The sequence below is a fragment of the Ciona robusta genome, chromosome 6 (genome assembly GCF_009617815.1).
Source record: "Ciona robusta chromosome 6, ASM961781v2".
NCBI lineage: Eukaryota > Metazoa > Chordata > Ascidiacea > Phlebobranchia > Cionidae > Ciona > Ciona robusta.
In genome coordinates, this window is record NC_143240.1 from 2,066,370 (window position 1) to 2,084,266 (window position 17,897).

General features: G+C 34.7%; 2 protein-coding genes across 4 annotated transcripts; both read left to right on the plus strand.

Moving 5' to 3' along the window:
* Positions 1 to 521: 521 nt before the first annotated feature.
* LOC149734835 (rRNA methyltransferase 1, mitochondrial-like) lies at positions 522 to 5,126 on the plus strand. 3 transcript variants are annotated; one of them, XR_016385166.1, is made up of 9 exons: positions 1,779 to 1,892; positions 2,075 to 2,117; positions 2,232 to 2,346; positions 2,565 to 2,712; positions 3,209 to 3,405; positions 3,697 to 3,790; positions 4,126 to 4,249; positions 4,436 to 4,563; positions 4,879 to 5,126. XR_016385166.1 is itself a non-coding variant. In XM_089879724.1 (9 exons), the coding sequence occupies exons 1-9, from the start codon at positions 1,803 to 1,805 to the stop codon at positions 4,914 to 4,916; spliced, it is 981 nt and encodes a 326-aa protein (XP_089735850.1). In that variant the 5' UTR covers positions 1,779 to 1,802; the 3' UTR covers positions 4,917 to 5,126. The 3 variants fall into 3 exon arrangements, 1 of the variants encoding a protein (XP_089735850.1); XM_089879724.1 differs by having other exon boundaries at positions 4,432 to 4,563; XR_016385167.1 differs by lacking the exons at positions 2,565 to 2,712; positions 3,209 to 3,405; positions 3,697 to 3,790; ... (1 more) ...; positions 4,436 to 4,563; positions 4,879 to 5,126 and adding exons at positions 522 to 702; positions 963 to 1,149 and having other exon boundaries at positions 2,232 to 2,330.
* Positions 5,127 to 5,264: 138 nt separating this feature from the next.
* LOC149734836 (dynamin-like GTPase OPA1, mitochondrial) lies at positions 5,265 to 10,343 on the plus strand. The gene is made up of 2 exons (XM_089879702.1): positions 5,265 to 8,307; positions 8,642 to 10,343. Exons 1-2 carry the CDS (start codon positions 5,701 to 5,703, stop codon positions 8,921 to 8,923), a joined length of 2,889 nt encoding a protein of 962 aa, XP_089735828.1. The 5' UTR covers positions 5,265 to 5,700; the 3' UTR covers positions 8,924 to 10,343.
* Positions 10,344 to 17,897: the final 7,554 nt, after the last annotated feature.

The following is a 17,897-nucleotide window of genomic DNA, read 5'->3' on the forward strand; positions in this document are numbered from 1 at the left end:
ACGTTGCCCAGCGCTGTCACCCAGCAGTTTTATTAAATCTAAATCAACTTTTAATAAATTTGGTGTAAGGGGCGCGGTGTGCATACGAAAACGCAATTCTGCTTGATTGCAGTGTGTATTTGATACACATAAGAAACTTAACGGCAAACAGAAGTAAGAAGTTTCATATGTACTTTCGTCGGTTTGAGTAGGGTTTCGGCATTGACATTATTCGCACTTGCCCTTGAATTGATTATTTTGAGCCAACAGCGTAAAACAAGGGCACAGCTCTGAATAAACGGGCACACATTACAAAATATTACATCTACATCTCAAAAAAACTCGTTTGGTTGTGGAAGACATTAGTGTCTTATTGCTCCACAAATATGATACCTTAAAACAAGTGTTCCCCAACAAAATATGTACAAGCAACAACAATAAGCATACGATGTTAAGAAAAAATGTGAAAATTTATAGGTAACACTGACCATAGGGGATTCCCCGTATTTTGTAACACGTGCCCATAGTAAAGTTGCTTTTCGTATTTTAGTAAATACTATAACTTGATTTCCCCCTTTTTTTAAAGACATATATAGCTAGTTCCTTATGTGTTTAAACTTATATAAGAATGACTGATGTAATTCATGACGAAGTCGAGATAGAAGACTTTGAATTTGACGAAGAAACTGAAACGTATTATTACCCTTGTCCTTGCGGAGATAAGTATGTTTTTTTTGTGCCTAAATTGTAGCTTCCTGCTAGAATAATGTGATTGTTATACAGTTTTTGTTGGCGAATTTGAGTTTTATATTAAGATTTTGATGTTTATGTCAAAATGACCATGTATATATATATGTTTTATTTGGTTTGCAATTTATAAACTAGAACAATAACTTATTTGTATTTCAAATCAGTAATCTTCATAAATGTTTCGCACCATATATGTTTATCAGAAGTTCATGTTGGTAACACTACCTTTACAGGTTTGAAATATCACTTGAAGAGTTACAAAGTGGTGAAGATATTGCTACCTGCCCAAGTTGTTCATTACTTGTTAAAGTAATTTATGATCCTGACGATTTCTTGCTAGATGAAGCTAAAGAAGTTGGAACGAATGAAAGCGTGAAACAAACTGCTTAAAATCATCTGTACATCATAAGTCATTAGATGGTATTTAGTTTTATTTCTGTATTTTTCTAGCATTTTTTTTTGATCTATTGTCCTATTATGACAGCATACACCCACAGTGAGCTTGAAATAATCTGTACAGTCATAAGTTATTAGAAGGGAGTTGTTTAGTTTCTGTATTTTTCTAGAATTTTTAACGGCCTATATTTTCTATAATGATCCAGTCTGCAGAGTATGGCAGTTCCTGACGAGATCTCGCGCGTGCAAGACGGTTATTTTTCGCGTGCGCGCGTGCTATCATTAAAAATCTGAGTGCAAAGCATGTACATTTTTAAGCCACGTTAGGAAATCTCACTTAATTTAATACGTATTTTTTTCTTTGTTTAATTAATTGGTGTGCGTGGGACAAATTGCGGCGTGCATCACCAAAAGTCTGTAAAAAAATCGCGCGTGCACCTGCCATACTCTGCAGTCTGGATAATGATGGTGTATACCTGCAATGGTACCAACGGAAAGCCTTGAATCAGTAACCTCTGGGTTAGAGGTGCATAACCACTGCACCAAAATAGCAGCTGCTGACACACAGTGTAAATAACAAGCAAATATAACATAATAATCAGTGAGAATTTTTCTGAAAATAAGTGTAAGGTTATGATTTTTTTGTTTTACAGGTGTTTGTTAAATTCTCTAGTAGCATGTCTTCTTGTTTTATTCGAAGTTCTTCACTCATTTCATCTTGTCGTCACATACTAAGAAAATATGGAAAAGATTCAAAACCAATTAAAGTACGTTTATAAATATAGTTTTATTCGTGTGTAGCGTATTGTAGTTGTACAGGGATCATTTTATTTATGTATACTTAGACACTTGTTCATGCAAAAAGGTAAAGACGTTATCCCAAAAATATGTGCTGTTGTTCTGTTTCCCTAATAATATAATGTTAATGTCACTGCATTTACTGTTGCAGATTTCTAAACAAAAGAGAAAAACGAATCTGAACCATAATACAAGTAAGAGCCAAGAACTATATTTATAATTTAAAGAATAACATTATGGGTGTTGAGTGAAGCTGTATAGCAGTCTCCATTAATTTTTTTCAAGTTAATTAGTGTGTTTATTTCCAGAGGCAAGACACCAACGTTTTGATAAAATTGAAACTTCAGATTTTGGAAATGAATTTCTTTATGGGCGATCTGTTTGTAACCTTGCGCTGTTGTCTTCCCGAAGACCAATTTTTAAGTAAGAATGTGCAGATAGTTAATTAAAATGTATTGTCAAATGATGCTGTTACCATTTTAGGTGTATTCTGTTACCATTTTAGGTGTTTCTTCATGTGATAGGCACTTAACAACAGTTGCTGCAACCAAGTAGTCCTTTATGGGTTTTAACATTGCCATACAGCAATATAGGCTATAAAAATACACTTTATTTATTTTTAAATTTCCTTTTGTTTGCAGAATGTTTATTAATTCAAAATGGGAAGTCCAAGAACCAGAGGATCCCAGGGTTCAAACCTCACTGAAGGAAGCTGAGGAAAGGAATATTCCAATTGAGTTTGTTTCTGTTTCAGATTTGTTTGAAATAACGCAGGGGTTTCCACACCAGGTAGGCTATTTTAAAACTTCACTTGTTTATTATTATTTTCCACATGGGTGAGGTCCTGCAGCATGGCTTACCATATGACCTGATATTTAGGACAGAGTTGGCCCATGTCCCCAATACCTAGGATGGTATAACAGTATAACTCACTAGTGACCAGTTGGTTTAAAGCGTCTAACCACTGAGCCCCAGCATCTGACCAAAGCTTGTTCACCATACCAGTTTGGTATGCAGTTAATATTTGTCCTTGGGCAAGACACTTAACTGCTATTGCTCCAACCCAGTGGTCACTAATCGGTTGTTTAAATTGTCAGTCATACAGAAAATCACTTACACAGTTACATTATCCATGGTTACTTGTAAAAGAGCAAGAGGTGCATGAAACAGAACACCAGTGTTAACTTATAACGACTGTCGTTTTTCAGCCATGTCAGAATAAAGCAAGAGTGACAAGACAGCAAATTACGTTTATTTATGCTAAAAGGCTATTCATACATTACAGGGCATATGTCTTGAAGTTGGGCAATTACCTGTTATCCCATTAACGCAAGATACTATAACCAGTTTAATACATCATAAGTCGGAACAATGTCCAGTATGGGTTCTTCTATATGACATAATTGACCCGATGAATGTTGGAAATATTTTGCGGACTTGTCATTTTCTTGGTGTACATGCTGTTATTATGACGCCTCAATGGTATGTATGTTTAAACATTGAAAAAATGAATTAATTTTAGCAGGACGGACAATGCCAGTTGTTGTAACCTGTAACATGGGTGTTCTGTTTCATACACCTCGTGCCCATTTACAAGTTACTACGTATGTACTTTTTTGTCAATTTGTTGATAATGTGTGGTTGACAATTAAGACAACCCATTAGTAACCACTGGGTTTTAGCAATTGTCGTTAATTGTCTTGCCAAAAAATGCACATGCCCACAATGGTAGCAGCATTGAGTGTGTGATTTTAAACTATGCGATCCATTCAGTGCCCCTCTATCTTCGAGTGCATGTAAAGCTAGCAGTGGTGCTACAGAAATAATGCAAATATATTCTGTGAGAAAACCAACGCAATTTATACAGGTCAGTTATCTTATTTAAGCGAGGCCTTACATGGAGACTGGTGTTTAGACCAGAGTTAGCCCATTACCTGCACTTATGTGCTACCCTATATTTCGAATTGATATTTTACTTGATGGCTTTAAAACTAGGCCTGTATATTTTTATGGAGGTGGACTGTATGTCTGGCATTTTGAAAAGATGCATACATGTTTATCTTATTTCTTATGAGAAAACTTCTCTTATTTTTCGGGTAATGGTGCAGTTCAGGCACAAATCTCAGGTCTCCTGGCCTGCCTCTGACCTCACCCATATATAATACAATATATCACTATTTTAAAGTTGAATTATTTCTACAGGATATGTCAGAGAAAAATTGGGAGATATTGGGTACAGATATTTTTCGCGAGGATAATAATACTCACTGCCCTGTATTGGATGTTGTTGAACACAAAGTTACAAAACCATCTTTGCTTATTCTAGGTTTGTTATATATGTAACATTGCATTGTATTTTATGGCACATGTACAACGGTAAAAGAATTTCTTTCTGTTTATTGATATTTAATTCAAACAAATACATTCATATTTTAATTAATTCATCAAAAATGTTAACTAGTTACAAAATCAATAGCAAATTTTGTTAAATGTTGTTTTATGCTGCAGGTAGTGAAGGGTCTGGTATACCTTCTGATGTAAAAGAAATTTGCACCAAATTGTTGACGATCAAACCTTTAAAAACAAACACTGAAAATCTTCAACTGTCAGTACCTTGTTTGAATGTGTCTGCAGCAACAGGTACAATGCACAAAACTCAGCATTTAAATTTATGTGATAGCCCATGCCAGTAGCTGCAATTAGACTCTGACCTACAGGTTATGGGTTCAAGGCTCGTCGCTGCTGCTGTTGTGGGTGTACCGTATGTGTCTTTGGGCAAGACACTTAACCCTAGCTCTAAGAATATATGTAGTTTTAGTATAACAGCTTAATGAAATTGTTGTCTTTTATTTTAGGAAAGCGTTGTGGCCGCTTTAGGTTTTAGTTGCCTAAATTATGAGGCCTCATAACATTTTACCCATGCCATATTTTCTAATGCATAAGTTCTTTTTACAGCGATTATATTGCATCAAATATTGCTCAACAGAAGATAGTTCAATTAAAATAAATGTGAAATTCAGTTTTACCAGCGCAAACGGAGTCATTCAATTCAGATTCAGGAGTTATTTATCTTTTCTCATTACTATTTTTCTGTGCCTTTTATTGGATTCACATTTCTTATCTTTTATTTTAGTTTTTTTAAACAATTTTCTGTATTTTCTTATGTGATCATGCGTCAATAAAAGTCACCAATCAGCTTCAAATGTATTGCGTAATACTTTGTGTACATTTCCCAATTTCCGTAAACACTGGGTATTTAAAGTCTAGTTACATTTTATTTATACAACATAAAATTTATCATTTCAGTAGCTTTTAGATAGGTTTTGTAGTCATTTTGTGGCAAGTTTTGTCCAAGAGCGCAACGCAGTAGATTGCATGTATCAGTTTTCGTCAGGACAATTTGGTCGAATTTTCAGTATCGTTACATACCGTTTGTAGAATGGATCGCATTTCAGTTTAATGAAAAGTTACAGTCTTGTAGATTATATACACGTAACTGTTGATTTATTTTGCAAAAATAGTGACGTAAAAGGTGTGACAAAATTGTGCTTACTTTGCGTAAAGAAAATGAAGAATGCAACTATATACTTTACTGTGTGAGAGCGTGCAAATGCTATTTAGGTGTTATAAGGCCTGCTATTTTAAACGTACCTACAGACTACTTGTTATAAATATACTTCATTTTGTTACCCACTTGTAAAATTTCCAACAGCTGTTAAGTCTTTACTGAAATGAATTAAATTTCTGCTGTTTTTGTTCAATGAATTGTAAGAAGGAATGCAGTTCTTGCGACTTTTGAGGCTCCCAAATTTGTCAAGAAATTTGAACTCTGTTTATCATGCAGCGCGCTACAGGACTTATCATAATGTAAAACCAAAAATTGACCAGAGAATTATTTTGCGGAAACAAAGCCCAACAAATGACTTTCAAAAGCGAGAAATAGGGATTGGTAGTCTCGCTAAATTTGTGGTGAATCATGGAACCAAACTACGATACTGGGTTGTGGGGGCTACAGTTGGTACTGGGGTATATGCGAAAAATACATACGAAACATGGAGTGAAAAACTGGAAACATATTTTGCCGATGTAAAATATTGGGCAGAGAGATCCGGTGATGTACGTTGGCATGTTAGTACTGCTGTTCGAAATCGCTTTGATAAGGGCAGAGCTAGATATGATAGTTTAAAGGAGCGGTACAGGAACTATGAGTGGCCTGATATTGATGTAATAAACTCATATTTGCCTCACACTAAAGATGGTACTGTTACGAGCTCAAGTATTCTTAGCAGCGCTGGTGTGAAGTTTTTAACCACTTCAGATCCAGATGGGAACTCAAAATCATCAAAAAATGGAAAACCAAATGACGATAAAAAAAAGATTGAAAAATTACAAGGAGAAGTAGTGGATGTAGAACTTAAGTATCAAAAACTTATTGAAAAGTTGGAAAGAGAAAACCGCAATTTGCGAAAACTATTGCTCTCCAAAGACGATAAAGATATTTACCGGCGAAAAATTAAGAAATCTTTAATTGATATGTACTCTGAAGTTTTGGACGAATTGGCTGATTATGATACAAACTATAGGACCCAAGATCACTTGCCTAGAGTTGTGGTTGTAGGAGACCAGAGTGCCGGGAAAACGAGTGTATTAGAAATGATAGCACAAGCGAGAATTTTTCCTCGTGGCTCAGGAGAAATGATGACAAGAGCTCCTGTAAAAGTCACGCTAAGCGAAGGTCCAAATCACGTTGCACAATTCCGTGACAGCTCCAGAGAATTTGATCTTTCGAAAGAAGAAGAATTAAAATCTCTACGACATGAAATTGAGCTCAGAATGAAGAGTAGTTGCTCTGATGGTAAAACTGTCAGTAATGACACGATTTCTCTCACTGTAAAGGGCCCAGGTCTGCAGAGGATGGTACTAGTGGATCTTCCAGGCATGATAAGTACTGTTACCAGTGGTATGGCACCTGATACTAAGGATGCAATATGTAACATGAGTAAACATTACATGGAAAATCCCAATGCAATAATCCTCTGCATTCAAGACGGCTCTGTAGATGCAGAACGCAGCATTGTAACAGACCTAGTCAGTCAAATGGACCCTTCCGGCCGCAGAACTATCTTTGTTTTAACCAAAGTCGACCTGGCTGAAAAAAATATCACCAATCCCAGCCGAATCCAAGAAATTTTGGACGGAAAACTGTTCCCAATGAAAGCGTTGGGTTATTTTGCTGTGGTAACTGGTCAAGGCAGTGCTAATAGTAGTATTACTGACATTAAAGAGTATGAAGAAGAATTCTTTTCTAATTCAAAGGTTTTTAAATCCGGGTTGCTAAAAGCAAGCCAATTGACAACTGCAAATTTAAGCTATGCTGTCTCAAACTGCTTTTGGAAAATGGTAAGAGAATCTGTAGAGCAACAAGCAGATGCGTTTAAAGCTACACGATTTAATTTAGAAACAGAATGGAAAAATAATTTTCCTCGCGTAAGGGAATTGGATAGGACCGAATTATTTGAAAAAGCTAAAAATGAAATTCTTGATGACATGCTTTCTCTGGTCAATATACCACCACAAAAATGGGAGGCTACATTGCAGACTCGAATGTGGGATAATGTGTCTAACCACGTAATTGAGAATATTTACCTGCCTGCTGCGCAGTCTGAAGACCCTGGCACATTTAACACAACAGTTGATATAAAGCTTAAGCAGTGGGCAGAGAAGCCTTTACCTAATGCTTCTATAAATGTGGCGAAGGAGACTTTATTAGAAGAATTCTCAAAAGTTCTGCAGTCTGACTCCACTGATCCAGAAGAAAAAATCACAAATGGAAATCAAGATCCGATTTTTAAAGCTCTTCGGCAAGCTGTACGAGATGAAGCTGTATCAAGACACACGTGGAATAGTGATTTCTTGGAAATTCTTAGAGTTATTCAGCTAAATGCTTTAGAGGATCGTTCAATTTCCGATAAACTGCAATGGGAAAGTGCAGTGAAATTTATTGAGGATAATTTGGGCATGTTACTGAATAAAACCGAGTCAAAAATACAAGAAATTATTGGACATGGGACTTGGCATAGATGGACACACTGGAAGTCTAGAACTTGGGAAGAACATCAGAAAAATGAAATTTTTAACCAACTTGAGAACCTGTTTCATACGAGAAAACAACACGGGCCATATCTTGCCAGTGATGAACTCACAACGATTCGAAAAAATTTAGAAACACGCGGAATTGAAGTTAACAAGGAAGCAATTATTGATACATGGCAGTTGGTTTATAGAAAGCATTTCCTAAGTACTGCTTTATCAAGGTGTACAACATGTAGAAGGGAGTTTTACCGACACCATGCAAGTGGAATGTCCCAAAGCTTGGCTGATGAGGTAATTTTAACTTTTAGTTTTACATGGTTTATGTGAACTTGTGACAGTCGTTGTAATTTGTAACATCGTTTTAAAATGTTCATACACTTCATGCCTGCTTACCAGTTACCATGTATGTAACTTTGTCAGGATTTATTGCCTTCTTCTGTGTGGCTGCCTATTTGGACAATATTTGTTTAAGCAATTGCCTCAAAGTGTCTTGCCCAAAGACACATGCATAAATTTATAACCATTCACAATTTTGTCAGACTGTCAGTGTTTAGTTCTGAACCTATCCAAACCCACTATCCAGGTACTATAGTGGAGGGTTTAGTAATCAATGTTTTATTTTCAGGAGGCTGAAAACGTGGACTGTAGTGATGTCGTCCTCTTCTGGAGAATCCAAAAGATGCTGAGCATCACAAGTAATGCTCTTCGTCAGCAAGTGATGAACACGGAAGCTCACAGGCTTGAAAATGAGGTCAAAGAAGTGGTAGAAGACTTTGGTCAAAATCGCGAGTTAAAACAAAAACTTTTGACTGGGAGGCGTGTGGAGCTTGCCGAGGAATTACGAAAAGTTAGGGATGTACAACAAAAACTTGAAGAATTTATTGAAGCACTTCGCAAAGAGAGATGAGTGTTTTAAAATTGAATTATTTATCCACAATAGCATTAATGTAATGCACTAGCACAGTATTTTCACTTATTGTTGCAGTTTGTAAAAGAGCAGGCACCCCTGGGGTGGCAGGAAGGCAGTCTTAACCCGGAATTTACTACACTGCAATAATCAGTAAACAATACAGCCAATTTGGTGAAATGTGTTTAACAGTATTGTGTGTCTAACTATCCCTGCATCTTAAAAGTTTGGCACTCATGGGCCCATTTGTCTAATTTATAACTCACTTTTACAAATGATTTAATATCCTTGCCTTTATTCATTACAATACTATTTACCACTACTTGAATTAGTTGTTTAATTTGCTATTTTTGTTTTGTTTTTCAGTCTGACTAAAATTTTAAGCTATTAAAAATACCTTTCAAATTTTTAATTAATATCATACAGATGGTATGAGCAACTTATTACACTGTGTTAATAGAAGAGTTCAGATTTCATTTGTGTTCCTTTAAATTAATGATGGTATATAATAATGTATATATATATATATACATATATATATTCTTAGGAGCCATATGTGTAATGCTTTAACTCTATTCTAATTAAAAATATTTGACACTATAAATACATGCATGTAACTTAAAAGTCATTAGCAATTGTCACTGACTTTAAATGTTTAATACAGCATTGTAAGTTTGACATGCTACAGACTAAATACTTCTGTCTCTATTCATGACATTTTTTTGGAAGGCGCCAAACCTGGGGTGGTAGGGTATGTAGGCCTACCCTGAAATTTACACTGCATTTTACACTGCATTAATAAAGAAACATTACAACTAAAAGTTTTGTTACAATAAGATTTTTGTTACAATAACAATAAGAACACCTTATAACTTTATATTAATTATTGTATTGGTTTATTTCAGTCGAAAACTTTTTTCAATTTGAGTCTTTCTATTACTTGGTGAATTTGTTTATAAAACTAGTCCAATCAGACTGCCAGTTACGAATGTCTGTTTGTGTTTTTGTTGTGAGTTTTAAAGGAAATGTCCTGACATTGAATTAATTGCAATTAGTGTGAACTTGTGATGTTTTGTTTAAGTTAAGCAGTTTCTTTCCTTTGCATGCATTGCGACAGATGAAATATTTTTCATTTTATTTACACAACTGCATAAATCAAGATACAAAATACAACCCATCAGAAAAAGATATAAAAATCTTACAACTAGTTGAAAATACTCTTGTTTGGCATTTTTCCTGCCATATAGATAATTTATGATCAAAAATCATAATAGCCTAACTCCTAAGCTTCTTATGGGATGTCAAAGCATATGCTGTTGCATTGGTGTTAAATATTATGAAGCATATTACATGCGCTGCATATTATTACACCAAGTGTTTATCTATATGATTTGTCGTAATAAATTCACGTAATATGTTGTGAGTTGGTCTCGTATTACACTTCCGTTCGTTGTATGAGAATCTAATGCAAAGTATCCTTTAATTCTCTTTTAAAATAATTGCGATTTTGAATTTAATCCGTCCGTCAGTGGGCGCTAAAGAGCCATGCATTTAATTTTTCTGTTCGCTTTTTTTTCGATGTTGCGAAATTTAAGACAGGGTTATTTGTATAGGAACTAATACGGGTTCAAGGCTCGTCGCTGCTACTACTGTGGGCGTACGTGTCCTTGGGCAAGACACTTAACGGCAATTGCTTTAACCCAGTAGTCACTTATGGGTCCAACCCATGGGTTGTCTATTTTTTCAGCCATACAGAAAAAATACAATCCTCCACAAAGTTACATACCTGGTAACTCATAAGTAGGTTTGAGGTGTATGAAACAGAACACCCGTGTTATAACGACTACCGTCTTCTTTCCACGCGAGGATAAAGTAAGTTATTCATTTATTACATACATATATGTTTAACGTACATACGTTACATATACATACATAAATACCACTAATACAGCAATTTAACCATCAATTAGTACTCACAGGCCAAAAACAATGGCGTTTGCTCTGACAAAAAGTTCAGGACAGCCGGAAAATGACCATTGAAGATACAAACACACGTAAGTACAAAGTAACAGTTCTACGATATTCGTGTTTTGAATTCTTCGTTTAGCAGGGTGTAAAATTAATACAGTTAGTATATATTATTCCATATTTCCTGGTCGTGTTTTAAACAATTAGCAACGCACTTTTACAGTCATGAGGATAGGATAGTTGTGTATTGATTAATATAAATATGACGGTAAAAAGGCGAATGTAAACGTCAACCAATTTACCCCAACATACTATATAATAAGATAAAAGCAAAATAAACTGTATACCATCTTACCCCAACCTACTAAACATACATTACGACAAGAGAGAATGAAAACGTATACCATCTTACCCCAATCATCTATTATACCATATGCTCCAAGCGACACGCACTGTATGTTATTTTAAAATGTTCATTTGACTGACAGCTGATATAACGAATTTTGTCATTCCAAACCAGTGCTAAAACATCCGTCTCGCGGTCGTTATGACATCATAATTACTAATTTGGCGTCACAATTCAAACGCCACGCGTACATATGTGTCTCAGGGGACGCATACTTGGATACGATATTAAAAAGTAATCTTGCGTGTAGTTAAAATATGCGCAAGACATTGCTCAGCGCTCAATAATGTCAGAACGTGCCAGATTCAATGCCCCGCTTTCCGCTTGTTATATTCTATTCCATACGTATTGATTTATTTATCTCATATCTGTAGAGTGTAGAGCCTGTATATTGCTATCAAGCCTTTATATTTGCCCTGGTCGCATTACGTATGGCCTAGCGTTATTGAGTGTATACATTAGACCTATATGTATTGTGCATATTTCATCTACACGCAATATAGGACTTTTTTCATATAATCGGTCGAGATAAGATGGTCCATGACAGCATTATATATTCGTATTCTAAAGACTCTGAGAGAAAGAGCATTAGCAATTATTATAAAAACAAGAATAAAGATTGTTTATTTTGTGCTAACGGTGTCCATCTTAAGCCACCTATATACATATATACCACGGAACTGTATTTTATATCATAGCTTCTCTCTATTTAGCCTTATGCGGTGTTGATATAGGAACAACCATATTATCACAGCTGCATATCAAATGTCCAAGAACCGTTCAACAAAATTGGATATCAATAATTAAACATTCGGCTATATATAGTGGGGTATAGGGAAAGATGGGACACCTTTAGAAATTGAAATTGAAATATCCTGATCGTGTTTTAAACAACCGTTTTATAATTATTTAAATGTTTCGTGTTTACTACCAAATGGGACGAGAAAATAAAATGAAAAACACGTCCCATCTTACTCCACCCTACTATATATTATACTCTGAAATGATAAAAACGGCCACAAACAATTATAAATCAATTTTCCCAAGTCTAATACTGAGGTTAAGTAACCACAAATTTCCATATATACGCGTTCCTAATTCCTATACATTTCCATGGTATTTCCGTAAAACGACCTTATATAGCGTAATATTAGCAACCGCATTTTTCCCGTTTTTGGTTTGAAAACAGTTTTTAAGCCCTGTCAAATAGTAAGGCTAAATCAGTTCGTTTTGTTTCGAATATCGAGACGCGCCTGCTGGGAAAACCATTTCTCTATCTTGTTTATGCTAATTAGGCAAGGATGTTCGTTTTTTTGGTTTTAATTGTCAGTTTTGGTGGGATTTAACTTTGTTTTTTTATAACCTAGGTGGTCGAAAATTAAGCCAAGGCAGATGTTCGAATATTTTCTCCGTCTTGTTTATGTTAATTTAGTCCGAATATCCGAACAGTTTTGTTTTTGATTTTATTTTTAGGTCTATAAAAGGACTAACGTTTTTTAATTAAGTCAGTCTCTATTTTATTAATTTGTTGCAGCTACAAAAATTTTGGCTTCGTTTCAGAGCTTTAATAACTACTAGAATGTGTTTTACTGTTTTGTTTAGCTATAGTTTAAACAAGATTTTTTTTACTTTTATATGTGTTTTGGTTATAAACGTTACACTTTTTAGATAAAAAATAACGAACTAATCTGTATCATAGTCTATGCACCTGCACATGAACATTATCAATTTTTATGTTTAATAAAATCGTAGAAAATAATTGTCAAAACAAACCTTGGATCTTCTGATAAGAAATGATATCGATTTATAGTTAGGGAGTATTTTGCTGTGTTTACAAAGCTCAATAGACCTCATATAGGGCAGCGACGACTGCCAGCAGTGACCATGAGTTTAGATTATTGTTAAGGTATAGGGCTAGGTAAAAGTCATATCGCTGTGCAGTTATTCAGAGTTATAATATAGGAATTTGGAAGTGTCTATGTAACAGTATAGAATCTAGATGTTGTACTTTTGTTCAGTTTTAACTGACTGGCGGACTGTTCAGTCAGTTTAGCAAGCAATTTAGAAAAGTAAGGCATGACTTTTGGTTTGTTCGGTCATTTATATCCTCGTGGGTGGAAACTTGGGTGACTTATCTATGATTGCCACTGCTGTGCGCACTGTCGAGCTGTGTGTAGTGTATGGATAAACAGACACGATTTTTTGGTTTGGTCTTTCTTAATCTCGTTGGTGGGAATTGAGCAACTTATACATAGTTGCCACTCCAATGCTTAAAGTCGATTTTCTAAAGATTGTGGGAACTTGAGTGACCTTTTTAATGATTATTATCCGTATACAGTCTTAAAATCTTGTTTACAACACTGTTTTGATTCCCAAAAAACACGTCAATTCACAGATGGCTTTTCACTTGATTTTTCTATCCTGATTGGGCACTCGCAACGTAACGAAATAAAACGTCGTCAATTATAATACTAAATGGCGTATGGCATATAATTCATCCATTTGGTTCGATACTAACTTAGTTAGAACAGTGAGAGCACAGTTTTTGTGGTTAGGTTAAGGATACGGTATAACTTATTTCTGGACCTATATAGTACTGTGGGGGAAATGGGCGTACACCATTAGCACATGATATTCAAATATCCTAATCGTGTTGAAAGTGATGCACCTCATGCATCCCGTCGAGCTTCAATGTATTATAGTGTATGTCTATATAGTACGGTCGGGGAAGATGGGACACCTTTTAGCGCATAATATCCAAATACCCTGGTCGAGTTTTAACAATAAACAACGGTCTATGGGAGTCGTGAGGATATGGTTTCATATTTATTTTAATGTTCTGTGTTTACTACCAAATAGGACGAGAAAATAGAATGAAAAAGTGTCTTCTCCCACCCCACTATATTAACCGTCGGCGTCATTCTTAATGAGCTATCGTCTCTGTTGATTACGATTTTCTATATTTGTTGTTGGTTGTTTACAAACAAGCTATAGTCTGTGGCGTCGTAGAAAACGTGCAACAATCGTTTCCGTTCTGCAGGCGGCGTTAAGCCAGTTTCAATGCAAAATAATAACGATGAACGTGATGTAGGTAAAGCCATAGTAACATTTTCGTTTCTAATTTTAAAACTATGCTGTTTTTTTGTGTTTTTTTCAACTCCATACGCATTAGTAATGCAGTTACTTAGAGTTAAGTGTAAAAGTTTTTTACCTAAATTTAAAACTAATGTATGCTATGACTTATAACCAATGACGGTTTAAGTGTAAACATACTTATTGGTTATTGACTTGTTTACGTTACAAGCGTTATCTTACCAGTATTAGTGTATAGCCTATAAACAGTAAGCAAATCGTTCAATACTAATAAACGTAATAGAACTTAAACATTTGATGCATATAAAAGAAGAGGCGCAAGGTTTGTGGTATATAATAAGGTGGGGGAGATGGGACACGTTTTTAATCTATTTCTCGTCTCATTTGGTAGTAAACAAAGAACATTTAAAGAATTATTAAACCGTATCGTAACGACTCCTATAGACCGTTGTTAATAGTTTAAAACACGATCAAGATATTTGGTTATTATGCGTGAAAGGTGTCCCATCTTCTCCCACCCTAATATATATAATAGGGTGGGTGAAATGGATACACTTTTCATTCTATTTTCTCGTCCCATTCGGTAGTAAACAAAGAACGATCAAAGAATTATAAAACCGTATTTTTAAATACGTCCCGGGCAATACATAACATTGGAAAGCATGCGACCAATACACGGGCAAACAGATGTAACTTTATCGGCAAAATATACCGATTGACGTAGAGGTGTATTTCCTACAGTATCAAGTTACATTTTTTCTTTTGTTTTTTTTTCTCAATGATCACGTATGCGTTGTTGATTCAGTAAGACACTTAAATATAGCTTGTTATTCAGACGGTAGGTTGTTTTAGTTTATATAAATCGAGTAAAATGTGTTGTTTTTTTACAGTCGTCAATATCAGCATGCAATAGAATAAATATAGGCTAATTAAATAAGTATGTAGAGTGTTAAAAGCTTAGGTATTTAGTGGCGTTATAAAAGTCGTTATGTATTTTGTCCCATATTTCCCAACCGTGTTTTAAACAATTAACAACGCTATTTTAGAGTCGCAAGGATGCGGTTATGTAACTCAGTAAATATTTTTTGTTTACTATCAAACGGTACGATAAAAGAGAAAAAACATAAACCATCTTACCCCAACCTACTATATAACTGTGGTTGATTTTTATACCCACAATATAACCTTGATTTTGAACGCATTTGTAGTATATATAAACACTGCGCCTCGGCCGTAATATATATCGCGCAACACATGCCCCGAGAGCGGAAAGAGACGATTACGTCACCCAGTGTTACGTCACAATACAGTTGAAGACGCAGACTCTCCTATTCTGTTTTGCATTTGTCTCTGGCGCTCGTGCGACAAGGCGGGAAAAGATATTCTGATTTAGATAGGTTTTAAAACGAATTAGTAACGATTTTTTTACCTTTATAAACACAGTATTTCTGTCAGGCAGGTAGTTGCAATCGTGTATTGAGATTTATATAGAATATTGTGGCAAAAAATAGGATTTATTTTCTGTTTAAATTAACATTGTGTGCACTCTGACTTTTAAACTGTGTTTTATATTGGGCATTGAGATTCATAGAATCAAGTTGCATCGTAAAAAATAGTATGGTATGATAATATGGGACATCGTTAGCTCCTAAATTCCATATTTCCTAATCGTGTTTAAAACAATTAACAACGCTTTTTAAGAGTCGCGGGGCTACGGTTTTATAATTCTGTAAATATTCCTTGTTTACTATCAAACGGTAAAATAAAAGAGGACAAAACATGTCACATCTTACCCTACCTCGTACTAAATCTGTATTACTTTAAAATAGACTTGTTTTTACTTTAAAATGCGAATTGCATTGCATTCGTGCGTACAGAACGACCAACCTTGCTTTTGGCTCAATGTCTGGCGTGCGTGCTCAAAACTAGACAACGTTGTCGACGTGTGTAATAATTACCTTCAATTCGCGTTGGTAATTCAAGGCAGTTGCTTTTGTTTTTCGATAAGCTTTGAGTTAATTTCTCTGCAAAATGTTATGAACTAGTGTTTTGAGCATGTAAGAAATTTTGTCAAGTTGTTTTTTTATGCTCTTTTCTGTAAAAGTAAATTAGAAATTTGTTGGGATAAAAGTGTACAATACGTAAGTACGTTTTATTGTATTGTTTACTAATTTTCTATTTAACATGTTACTTATATACCGATTTACTTTATCGCAAAACAAGCAGCAAATGACGACCAAAAGCAGCAAATGACAATAAAAGTAGTTTTAAATTCTTGTTTTGTGTAATACTCTCCCACGCGTCACATTAGATTTAAAGCGTACGGATTCCTATCCTTTATAATGTAACGTAGTGCTGCAGTTATAGTTATGCAGTCATTCTAAATAAGAAATTGTTATGCTGCATAGCGCTATACCAGCGCGGTCCGGGAGAACAGCATGAAATTCCCGAGGGTTCATTTTTCCGTCACCAAAATAGAATGGATAAGAAATATTTTGTAAAATCATTAACTTTATTTTACAAGAATATACAAATCATCTGCAAAGCGAATATATGAAATAAAATCCTAAAGTTTAATTTAAGATTGTAATAACTTATAGTAGTATTATTATAAAGTTCTGTTTTCTGTACATTACATATGTCAGTTCTCATTTGAATTAAGCGTTATGGGATATAGTGCCTTAGAATGGGTTCGCGTGTAATTATACAGACGTGGTCAGTTCTGTGAGTGCAACCGCATCTGACAGTTTATTTTGATAGAATTTAAGTGGCGGGGGAAATAAGTTTACTATCGTGCTTAATAATACTTTAAATTGACATTTTTTGTTAAGACTAATTTTCGTTGGTAAAGCCCTTATACGAAATACGAATGATTTAACTTTTACAACAACATTCATAAAGCATTAAAAATTTGGGTCAGGGCTATAATAACTGAGAATCATAAATTATTAAAACATGAAAATATCGTATGCATGTTATCCTATATACAAACTAATAATTCTATCCGGAATTTAATCGCACAACAAAAACATATAATACAAAACATGCGGCCTATATTTTTGCTTTAATTTTTCCCTTGAATAAGCAAACAACATAAATTCCCTCCCCTCAACGTTTAAAGCATAACCGCTACATGATCGTATATAGGAATCCACGTTAAAATAAGGTCACCGAAAGCAATGTAATACATAATTAATGTAGATTAATGAAGAAAGTAATTTTAGAAACCTCCAAGCTTTTACATTGCTTACGACCGTTTGCATAAAATCATTATTATGTCGTCATAGGTAAACGTCAATTGTGCAAAAAATCGAAATTAATCTTTTGCAGTTTTAGCTAAACTATATAATGTCTATTATGCAAAAAATCGAAGCCTATTAAAGACAATTAAAACTAAACTAGTTTAATTTTGTCCTATAGATTTGACTCTATATAGTACTCCGTTAAACAGAATAACACGAGTAGAAATATATATTTTATCGTCAAAACGAAGGTACGAAAAAAACG

Excerpts from the sequence above, each read along its gene's own strand:
- LOC149734835 (XM_089879724.1), top strand. The coding sequence starts at position 1,803 with ATGTCTTCTTGTTTTATTCGAAGTTCTTCACTCATTTCATCTTGTCGT. Across the intron at positions 3,406-3,696 it reads GTTATTATGACGCCTCAATG|TGCCCCTCTATCTTCGAGTG; the intron begins GTATGTATGTTT and ends CGATCCATTCAG. Across the intron at positions 4,564-4,878 it reads GAATGTGTCTGCAGCAACAG|CGATTATATTGCATCAAATA; the intron begins GTACAATGCACA and ends TTCTTTTTACAG.
- LOC149734836 (XM_089879702.1), top strand. The coding sequence starts at position 5,701 with ATGCAGTTCTTGCGACTTTTGAGGCTCCCAAATTTGTCAAGAAATTTG. Across the intron at positions 8,308-8,641 it reads CCCAAAGCTTGGCTGATGAG|GAGGCTGAAAACGTGGACTG; the intron begins GTAATTTTAACT and ends TTTTATTTTCAG.